At 38.8% G+C, this 11,245-nt stretch overlaps 1 protein-coding gene across 1 annotated transcript in view; it reads right to left on the bottom strand.

Moving 5' to 3' along the window:
• Nucleotides 1–357: 357 nt before the first annotated feature.
• LOC123958138 (B-cell receptor CD22-like) overlaps nt 358–11,245 on the bottom strand; it is a 17,290-nt gene continuing 6,402 nt past the window's right edge. Inside the window, exons 5-10 of the mRNA XM_046031425.1 lie at nt 10,974–11,234; nt 9,381–9,641; nt 9,024–9,284; nt 2,418–2,499; nt 2,082–2,306; nt 358–1,708 (exon numbers count right to left, since the gene is read on the bottom strand). Coding sequence (XP_045887381.1) covers nt 1,624–1,708; nt 2,082–2,306; nt 2,418–2,499; nt 9,024–9,284; nt 9,381–9,641; nt 10,974–11,234 — 1,175 coding nt within the window. The 3' untranslated portion in view covers nt 358–1,623. The remainder of the gene's footprint in view (nt 1,709–2,081; nt 2,307–2,417; nt 2,500–9,023; nt 9,285–9,380; nt 9,642–10,973; nt 11,235–11,245) is intronic.

Below are 11,245 nucleotides of genomic sequence, written 5' to 3'. Positions count from 1 at the left end.
GGTGCAGGACAAACGATAGCTTAACCATTTGTTTTTGCCACATCAGTGGACTGCAGCTGTTATTTTAGTTCACATGCAGTGAAATTATCCGCTGCACACAGATGTTGATATCACTTTGTTAAGCTACTCCTGCTGGACTGAAACTCCAGCATGGTATTGTTTAGGCTAATACTCTCTGCTTCTTTTGTTTGTGACCCCTTAAAATAAAGCAATGTGTTTAATTACTGTAGATATGACTTGTGAGCATTTCAAACTGTTTTTATTTAATCAAAACAAAACATTTCAGTACAAAGGAGATGGTCCATAATAATAAGCTTTTAAAAATGAGGCAAGACAGACAATTGTGATGAGATGTTGTAATAATGGAGTAGAAATAACAATTATTGTGATATTGTGCTAATGGAACTGGGAAAAAAAACAAAAAAAGAGGGGAGTAACAATGAGGTGAAAATAGACAGTTTACACAGATAAGAGAGAAATGTACTTTATGGGATTTAAAATATGGCTTTTGACTACAATCTAGTGGCAACAGTATGAAATTACAACAAGATCACCTAATGCATGTCCCTCTCTCCTCTTACTATCTCTCCCGATGTGCTTTTAAATAGCAAATTTAATAATACGCATAAAAAATTATAATTTCAAGCTTACCTCCTGTTAAGCATGTGATACAGTACTACAGAGATACAGTATGTTTGAAGCCATACTGTGGAAGAATTATGATAATGTTTGGTATGTGACATTAATCTTTAAATAAGGTTAAAATGTATCCTGCAGAGTTTTTGACCACATTATGGAGAAATGTTTTTACAAGTGGGTTCTAGTTTTGTTTAGCAGGTATAATGTTTATCATATTCACCATGTTAGTTGTGTTAGTTTCTAACATTTGTTAATCAGCACTAAACAGAAAGTACAGCTGAGGCTGCTGAGAATGTCATTCATTTTTCAGGGATTTGGTCATAAACCAAAGAAGCAAATAACACATTTCATGAAATTAGTTTAGATATTTTTGATAGACAGATGAAAAGTCAGGAAATCCCCAAAGCCATTAAGATTTATCCTCAGGGCAAGATGAATATTTGTACCAAATGACAATCCATTCAATAGTTGTCAAAACATGTCACAAACAAAAAACATGTCACCATGGTTGTGGTGCAGGGTTAAAGTCTGGGGATCACCAAAGTCTGCATCCTCGGTGCAATAGGGCAACGTGCAATAACCGCACTAGTACATAAGCGCTTGCGCTTTAATCCATGGCACTGTGTTGTTAACAATGTCCTTTTTCTTCGTTTTTATGTTTTCCTCTTATGAAGTACTACAACATGTCAATGATTCTCAGATACTTGTTGATGTAATGTGATGTGTTTTTTGTGATTTTATGAGGAAACAATGCACTGTGCCCAAGCCAAATTTCCCTTCAGGGACAATCGTGTTAACCAGTCCTCACCTCTTGGGATCAAAATGTCAGTAAACACTTTTATGGCAATCCATGAAGTAGTTGTTGAGCTATTTCAGTCTGGACCAAAGTGGCGAACCAATTGACCGCCAAACCAACCAGCCGACTAACTTTGCCATCCCTAGACCCATGCTGCTCTCACAGATGAAAATGACAGAAAGCACAGATTAGACGTTCCGGTTGTGTTCAGCAGTTTTGTTGACTGTACTGTACAATGCAGCTGGATCCTCCACAGTTTCCTGACTTCTGGTCCTCAGAAAAAAAGATAAAGATATAGTATTAACTCAAACTGTTGTGAAAATATTGTGAGCCAGGTTCAGGTGTAATGAAGACATTTCGGAGACTGATGAAGGCTTACATGTAATATAGCATATATTACATAGCATGTAATATTTGGCTTCCTTTAGCTCAGTAATTGACCCTATCATGACTTGGGGAAACCTGGGTCATAGTACCCTTAAATTCCTTCACAAATACAAACAGTGATAGTGAAAATGTAAAGAAAACAAGCAAATGCAACAGGAATGAAAGTGTTAAAATGAAATACTTGATCATCAGCTCCATTAACTGCATGCCATGTTGAGGTTTTAGTGAGGATAATGTTCCTGTGAGAGGAGCTGCTCACCTTGGGGCAGTACTGGCACTGTTAAATTGGACAGCAGCGTACTCAACAAGTTCTTCCTCCTCCTCTTCCTCCTTTTGTCTTCGGGGGACAGCTGGTATGATGTTGGAGTAGACAGGATCTGTCTGATTATTGGAGAAGTGGAAACTGGCATAATGAAGGTCATCCTGTTCCCTGTCGTCTGGTCTATCTCCAGGCTCCGATGATTGCTTGGAGGATGTCTTTTTCCTGGTTAATAGAATTAATAAAAATCCAAGGAAATAATTTAGTTGACAACATGACTGCTAAAAAGACTCTGGTATTTAATGTGCAATGCATTAGTAAAACAGATCTATTTACTTTATCAGTAGGAGGACAGAGAGCCATATGATAGCCAGGAAAACAGCAGGGGTTGTTCCAAAGACTGCTAATTTCCATAAACCTGGGAAAACTGGAATAATAAAAAATAACTAATTTGAGTGTGTTCAGATGTTTGGCCCCATGGTGAGATAGAACAAAAATATTTTTCTGTATCATGCATGTTCTTTTGAAATAGTAGAAGATCTTTCGCCATCCTAAGAGACAAATTACATTGCATTGTATAAATGTCCTCCTGTGGGATCCCCAAGCTCCCCCTGGCCAGCAGGAAGATTTAACACCCTTTGTGTGTCCATGGTCTGTCACATAACCTTCTCTCAGTCAGATGTGCATGGCTAAAACTGGTTCTGGACACCCTGACATCTTCTCTTATTTCTCCTCTAAATGAAAATGTGCACTGGCTAAATATTGAGACGGCAAGGAGGATGCAGTTCGAACTAAAGATATTTCTTTAAACAAAAACTTAACTGAACAGACTTCCATAGCACGCAAGAGTCCAAGCGAAGGTACATCCACATAAAAGATCATCCAAAGAGAGTAAGAGTATAATCCATAAACAAGGAACAGGCAGGAACACTTAACAGTAGACAAGGATGACGTAACAACAGAACAAGCAAACATTTAAACACCAGGTAACGAGCAGGGCGGAACCAAGACCAGGGGCCTGTACCACGAAGCAGGATTTGAGTTTATCCAGGTAACTTCGGGGTTAACCCTGGGTTTTCAGTACCACGACGGTGGTTCACTTCTTACTTAGATCGCCATGGCAACTTATGCTGAGTGGCTAACCTGCTCCAGAGCAGGTCATGTTCCAGATAAGAGATCAACTCTAGGAAAACGCCGCCTTCTGACCAATCAGCTCTCTTGGAAAATGACATCACCATCTGTAGAAAATCCCACAGAGTTATAGGTTGCTTTTGTGTTTGCTGTGGTGATGTGAAGAAACTCTTGTAGGCTAAGGTGATATCATCGTACAGAGACTGATTAAAAGCCTTAGTCTATTGTAGGCCTACAGGTTTTTACAGTAAGCCTACTAAGGCTACTGTTTTGAGATGAGTTTCATATTTTTTATTTGCTCCCAGTCCGTTTGACACAGCCGTTAAAATAAATAGGTTTAATTTTTCTTCTGTGAGGCTGAATATTATGAGCAGTTTGGTAGGGATATTCCATCCATCCATCCATCGTCAACCGCTTATCCTGCGTACAGGGTCGCGAGGGAGCTGGAGCCAATCCCAGCTGACATCGGGCGCAAGGCGGGGTACACCCTGGACAGGTCGCCAGTCCATCGCAGGGCCACACATAGACAAACAACCACTCACGCTCACAATCACACCTAAGGACAATTATTGAATTATTGAAATACTAAATTTTTATATGAACGCAGGCTATTTATTTTAGGTTAGTAGCTTTCTTATAGGCCTACTACAGAGACTGGTCATGTTCTGACCCACCTTTTGCGATGTGGCCGCAGGTAATGAGGTGAGTTTCCAGTCGCCTAAATGTTGACATTAAAGTGGATGATACAGCAACTTTTAGAGCAATTGTGCAGGGCAACGTTGCCGTCAATGGTAATGAGTAAAGATTAGGCCTACTACCGTAATCCCCCTCCCCCACCACATGCCCACAAGGCTGCTATCTGTTCAAAACATAGTGGGACCTGCCACTAGCAAGATTGCACAGCAACATTGCTCAAAAAGTTGCCCCGTGTATCATCACCTTCAGTTTTTCAGCCACTATTTGAGCACATTTTTTAGCATAAATGGATTTTTAATGTCATTGCTTTATGAAGTTAATTCAGAACAATGTTTGGAACAGTTTTGGGTTTGTTTAATAAATTAATCTAGAGAAGTTTTTTAAAGTGAGGTGGAACGACCATTTATTCAGTGCCCAGTCTTTTAATGTGATACATTAAAGCTGAAAGAATAAGGCTGAAATTTTCATACAGCTCATAAGAACACATTATTATTATAGACTATACGTCATTCACACTGTAAGCGATATTCTGTCTCCCTGCATGTGTCAGCTGCAGAGAATGTGTATTTGTGTAGTGTTACAGTTTGTAAAATATGATGCACTGATGCCAGTGGACTTCTTCGTGGCTGTGATTCATCTGCTGCTAACACCGCCTCTTTTATGTGAATGCGCTCATGGCTAGATTGGGAAACCCTGGGTTGACTTACAGAGTTAATAACCAGCTTTTGTTAGCGATTGTTAGGGTTAGTGTTAGGACCCTTGAGATCTGTGGGTTGTGCTTGTGTTGCTGTGGGTGTCTCTTCTCCGCAGGTGTGTGCCTGTGTCCTGAGCCTGGCGCTGTGTAATCAGCGTGGTGAAGTTAGTTTTAAGTTGGATATTCGACAGACATTCACCCAGGATCCGGTGACGACTTCTTACTCAGTTCATTCAGTGTCGGCAGTATAAATGCGGTTAGCTCACCTCCGATAGCTCGCTTTTAACCACCGGGGGTCAACTTAGGGACTGTTAATAAATTACAATGACAGACCTCATCATTTTAGATTTGAGTTCTTGTTTTATTTTATATTAATATTTATTTATAATTTATGGAAAATAATGCTTTATTTTATTTTATATGAATATTTATTTTATATGAATATTTATTAATATTTTATGGAAGAAAATGTGCCTTTTTTTCAATAGCTTCCATGTCCTGTGAGACACAAATATTCATATAAAATAAAATATGAACTCAAATCTAATATGAGTGTCTGATTTGCCTAGTGTAGTACTACAGTTCAGCATTGGTTTGGAGTCCCTGAATCACATGAAATGGAAGCTATTGAAAGCTATTTTTCCCCATAAAATATTAATAAATATCAATATAAAATAAAACAAGTACTCAAATCTAATATAAAGAGGTCTGTCTCACTTGCCTAGTGTAGTACTACAATTTGGCATTGGTTTGGAGTCGGTAGGTCACATGACATGGAAGCTATTGAAAAAAAAGAGCATTTTCTTCCATAAAATATAAATAAATATTCATATAAAATAAAACAAGTACTCAAATCTCATATAAAGAGGTGTGTCTGATTTGTCTAGTGTAGTACTACAATTCAGCATTGATTTGGAGTCGGTAGGTCACCTGACATGGAAGCTATTGAAATAAATGATGATTTTTCCATAACACGGTTTTAACAATTGCAATTTATTGACGATTCCTAAATTGACCCCTGGTGGTTAAAAACGAGCTATCGGAGGTGAGCTAACCGCATTTATACTGCCGACACTGGGTGAACTGAGTAAGAAGCCGTCACCTGATCCTGGGTGAATGTCTGTCGAATATTCAATTTAAAACTTTATAACACATACATACATATATATATACATATATATATACACATATATACACATATACATACATACATATACATAATATATATATATATATACATACATACATATATATACAAAATGGAAACACATTATAAAATGTCATGTTAAAAATAATGAATGTTCAGAAGTTTTCATAGCAGTCAATTTGTGTTACATTAGCTAGTAAATTTGTATTACATTAGCTTAGCCGACCTTTACCATGAAGTGCCAACTCTACCGTTTGGTAGAGCAGAAAATTATTTGACCCATATTAGACTTTTTTTGAGGTCTTTTTTGCATCAAGTTACATAATTCTATTAAGTAATTCCTCTGGAACTATAATATGTCAAAAAAATATCCTAACCTTTGAAATTTCCACCAAAAAGACTCTTCATGTCTGCAGTGATTTTGACGATTTTAACTTCCTGTAAGGAGGGTATCTGAAAATGCATGCTGCTTAAAGAAACAGTGACAACTAGTGGATTTTTTTAGCACAGCATACCTACACCGAATGATAGAGATGGCTTAAACAGGTTGAATTAAGTTCAGTACATTTTTCCTTGAGATACAGTGACTTAAAATGTGGTCTTCCAAATGGTTGAGAGGACGTTATAGGGTGAATATAATTCATATCGTCTCTGGTGTGGGCAGAGATCATTTTTAGTTGATTAAACGCCTTTTTTGTTACTTTGATTGGAATAAATACATTAACTTGACACGTGTCATCCTTGGTTTTTCCACCGGTTATTTATCTCTTTGTTCGTCCCACACCCCTAGACAAGCCGGGGACATAACAGTTAGTTAAGCCAGATAACTAAAAGATATCCTGTGTATGTTGAACTCGCTTTGTGGTACAGGCCTCAGGAGGAGGAGATGAGGTAATTAGACAGAACACAGGCAAACAGGTGAAACCAAACGAGGGGAACAGACAGGACCAGACCAAAATGCAGGAAAAACTGAACACCAAAAGACAAAACAATCACCTGGCATGGAACACAAACCAACAGCAGACAGAAAACTGAATAATAAAAATAAACTACAACCAAACAAGAATAGACTAAAACTAGGATAAAACGGAACAAAAGCAGACAAGACAAACACAGAACCAGGAATAACTACAGAGACATGAACTAAGACACAAAAAGACTAAAACTAAGAAACAAGATGGGTAGCCTACTAAGAGAACTGAACAAAAGAATAAACACATCTACAAATAAACCATGACAGACTGAACAAGAAAAACATGAGCACAAAAGCAAAGTCCTAACAGTAGCAGCACTACAACTAGCAAACAAAGCTGCAGTATTTAATTCACTTTGCCTGTGTGGTATTTTAGTGCAAATTTTGCAGTTTATGAGCAAACCATAAGGCAGTGCAAAGCTCAGTTACTCTGAACTGTATTCAACTTCACCTGGCATTTCACAATGGGCATCAAGTTAATAGCAGAGATCCAGGAATCTAGAAGTGTCACATACAGGGACGTGCACACATAGACATCAAAAGGGGCTTCAGCACCTGCCCTTTTTCTTCAAGAGAAAGTGCCCTTTTTTCTGGGATGCTTTTTTTTAACAGGCCTAAAATATAAGTTGGGAATTATTCCTGTTTGCAACAGATTCCCTGTCAAATAAATATATGTATTGGGGAAAAAAAAATCTAAATAGGCTATCAGGTCGGAAGATGAGACTTTGGAGTTCCGATGTCCTCTCTCTCTCTCTCTCTCCCCCCCGCATCTCACTGCGCAACCAGAGCGCAGCTCACAGACAGACAGCAGCCCCTCCAGCTTCTCTCCCAGCACTGTTTTTCTTGGCTTGTGTGGAGGTGAGTGGTGATGAACAAAAGACTAAACTACCAGTGCCTCGAGTTTACCGCTAATTAAACAAAAGACAATATAGGCTATGCCTTGCTAACGCATGACTCATGAGCTGAGCTAATGTAATAAGTTAGCTGATGTTTAGCTAAGGCAATATCTCATGGCCATAAAACCTAATGTACTGATGGAGACACTACAGCGGAAGTTACATTTGTGTCTAATAACGTCATCGCAATCTGTAAAACAATATGCAAATTAGGTGTTAACTAATTAATACACCAATTTGCAAACATTTGACAAATCACTGCAGGTGAATGGGATAAAGAAAATAACTAAAGCATATCACCACAGAATTTCCCCAGTTAATGACTTACATCAAGAGCATTTTCCTCTGAAATGTACTTTGTAAATATGCAGATTAGCTTGTTTTGGTTAACATAGAATAAATCTACAGATGCAAATAGACAGAGGATATTATGCTTAAAATAAACCCCATCTAAAGGTGTATTCTTTAAGTTTTATTTTCCACTCTGTTAGTTTGTTGTATGCTGATAGATCCTTATATAATACAGACAGCCCTCCCTCAAATGTGAAACTAAGTCGATGTCACCATCAGTAAGTAAGTAAGTGTGTGTGTGTGTGTGTGTGTGTGTGTGTGTGTGTGTGTGTGTGTGTGTGTGTGTGTGGTAAATGTAATATAATAGAAACAATAATAAAAGTCAATTCAGTATTCCGTTGCTTGGCTGTGTGAAGCTGAAGGTTATCTTTACTCATTTGGCATCTTGCTTGTGAAACAAAAAGTAAAAGTATTTAAATAACATTTATTTTAATTATTCCTGCAGCCCAATGCCACAGTTTAGTGTGAAGATTTATGTGAAGTATTATGTATGCCAATAACACCAAAAGAATTGAAACGATTTATTGCCTTGTGGAAAAATAAACAAATTATAAATGAAACTATGTCATAAATATATACTTGAAACTAGTAGCATAGAAAACATGCACATTGTGGCATAGTTTGCGTTTCTTTCGCCTGCTCCTGTCATAAACCTAGTGAATACTAAAGAAGACCATGGTCTCTGTGTGAAATGATTATTTTGTAGAAGAGTAAAAATGTTGTTGAGTTAATATATTTGTCTTGTTTAAAAAAAATGCCCTTTTTTTCCTCTTGAGCCCCTGCCCACCAAAATGTCTGTGCACATCCCTGGTCACATGGATGGTTTAACTAACATGGGGCATCATTTAATTGCTAACCTTAATCCCCCCACTTTTTCATTATATATATGGTGAATTATTTCTGATGTGTGCATGTGTAAGTGAATTGAAAAGTTAAGAGGTGAGTGCAAGATGGCTTCTTAAGGTAAAGGTTCTCTTCTCCCTGTATTAGCCTAAAATCAGATAGTGTGTTATGATTTCTGCTGCGATATGTGTACAAATTGAGGGAAATATACCTGCCACAACAGTCAGATGCAGGGTGGAGTTATGACGTCCTCTTTTGTTCTGGGCTTCACAGTAATATTTCCCACTGTGTTCAGGTCTGACAACAGTGATGGTGAAGTTCTGTCCTGATGCTTTTGGTGAGTCTTCATTCTCCTTGTACCAGGTATAATTAGCTGCTGGGTTAGCATCACTGCTGCAGGTCAGAGTCACTGAACTGCCCTTAACTACCTTAGCAGAGGGACTCACTGACACAGAGGGAAGCTTTGGAGCATCTGGAAGAAATTAAACATTATGTATTGAGACATTTTCCATTAATATTAGCATGAATGAGTTGGAATTACTTTTGTATCATGAAAAATAAAACTTACACTGGACATTTAACAATAGAGATAAAGAGTTGATCTGTCCATATCTGTTGTCAGACTTGCAGTAGTAGATCCCTGTGTCTTTAGAGCTGATGGAGTTGAAATAATAACTTCCTTCTGGTCCTTGAGTCAGTGTTTGGTTCTCCTTGTACCAGGTATAATTAGCTGCTGGGTTAGCATCACTGCTGCAGGTCAGAGTCACTGAACTGCCCTCCACTATCTCAGCAGAGGGACTCACTGACACAGAGGGAAGCTTTGGAGCATCTGTATGAATATAGATTACCATAAGCTGATGTGCATGGTTCATATTGTTCTTAAATACTTAATCACATAGTATACAGCAGGATATAGAAAGTGATTGTGCTCCAAATCTATAGCAGAAGACTGAAATTGAAGCAGGGGAGGTAAAATCTTTTCATTGTCAAGTTAAGCCTTGTGTAGACTACATGATTTTCAGCGTGCTGTCTGGTGACGGGAGTCTTGAAGTCGTTGTGGCGTTCACACTACCTGACTGATCGGTGACAGGGGGTCACACACTACACGAGCTGACAGCGGCTCTGTCACCCAACACTGGTCTCCAAACCATGTTTTGTCAAGAAAACACATGTGAAATGTGAAACAAAATGACGCAAATCTACACACGAAACAGCTGTTTTTTGTTGTTATTATAAAGACAAAAAATCTGGGTGAAAGAATGGATCAGCACATGCAGGTAGCAGGGATTGTCTGAGCAACAGAGAGAGCTGGAGGTGAGTAAAAAGTGTTTTGCGGTGAAAAAGTAGCTGCCTGCTCTCATTGGCTGGATGTGGATGTCGAGTTGGCCGACTCCTCCAGATATTTGGCATGCTAGATATCTGGCAGACGTCGGCGATGTGTCAGAAATGTGTCGGGGAGCTGTTTTGTTGAGTCATTGTGTAGTTCACACATCACGATAATGTGTGTAAATAATTTTCCAAATTAAAGTAGTAGAAGACGAGATATCCATGGGTCAAACACTGAATGTCCAGTCCAGATCTCGTTCAATGTTCTTGTGAAAAGCCTAAAGCCCAATCTGAGCTAACCCTGACGACATCATTAAGCTTGTTTTTTCAGAGTTTGGAGACACAGAAGACATTATAGTGTAGTGCTCCCCATGATGAGTTAAGTATACTTAATGCAATAAAATCAGTGGAGTTCCCCTTTAATAAAGATCAAAGAACAGGACACTTAATTTCGCTAGAGCATAGAACCTGTGTTTCACTCACATTTTACATTAATAATGATGTCTTCAGATGTCCTCCTCCCCAGCTGGTTCTCAGCTGCGCAGTAATACTCTCCAGAGTCAGAGGACTGGGTGGAGTTGAAGACAAGCTGTGGTTCTTCACTGAGGCGTTCATGGTGTGGACTTTTAGTCCTCTTGTACCAGATATAGTTAGCTGTTGGGTTAGCATCGCAGCCACAAGACAGACTTACTGAACTGCCCTCCACTATCTCACCAGAGGGACTCACTGACACAGAGGGGAGCTTTGGACCATCTGTTAAGGAATATAAACAATATGTATCAAGAAATATTCCATTAATATTAGCATGCATGATTTGGAATTAAGCTTGACTTACACTGGACATTTAACAATAGCGATGTAGAGTTGATCTGCCCATACTGGTTCTCAGACATACAATAGTAGATTCCTTTGTCCTCAGAGCTGATGGAGTTGAAATAATAACTTCCTTCTTGGCCTTGATGCAGAGTTTGGTTCTCCTTGTACCAGGTGTATTTAGCTGCTGGGTTAGCATCACTGCTGCAGGTCAGAGTCACTGAACTGCCCTCCACTATCTCAGCAGAGGGACTCACTGACACAGAGGGAAGCTTTGGAGCATCTGTATGAATA

Source organism: Micropterus dolomieu, linkage group LG01, assembly GCF_021292245.1.
Source record: "Micropterus dolomieu isolate WLL.071019.BEF.003 ecotype Adirondacks linkage group LG01, ASM2129224v1, whole genome shotgun sequence".
In the NCBI taxonomy this organism is placed as follows: Eukaryota; Metazoa; Chordata; class Actinopteri; order Centrarchiformes; family Centrarchidae; genus Micropterus; species Micropterus dolomieu.
Note: the sequence above shows the minus strand (reverse complement) of the source record. Positions and strands in the feature narration are given on the sequence as shown.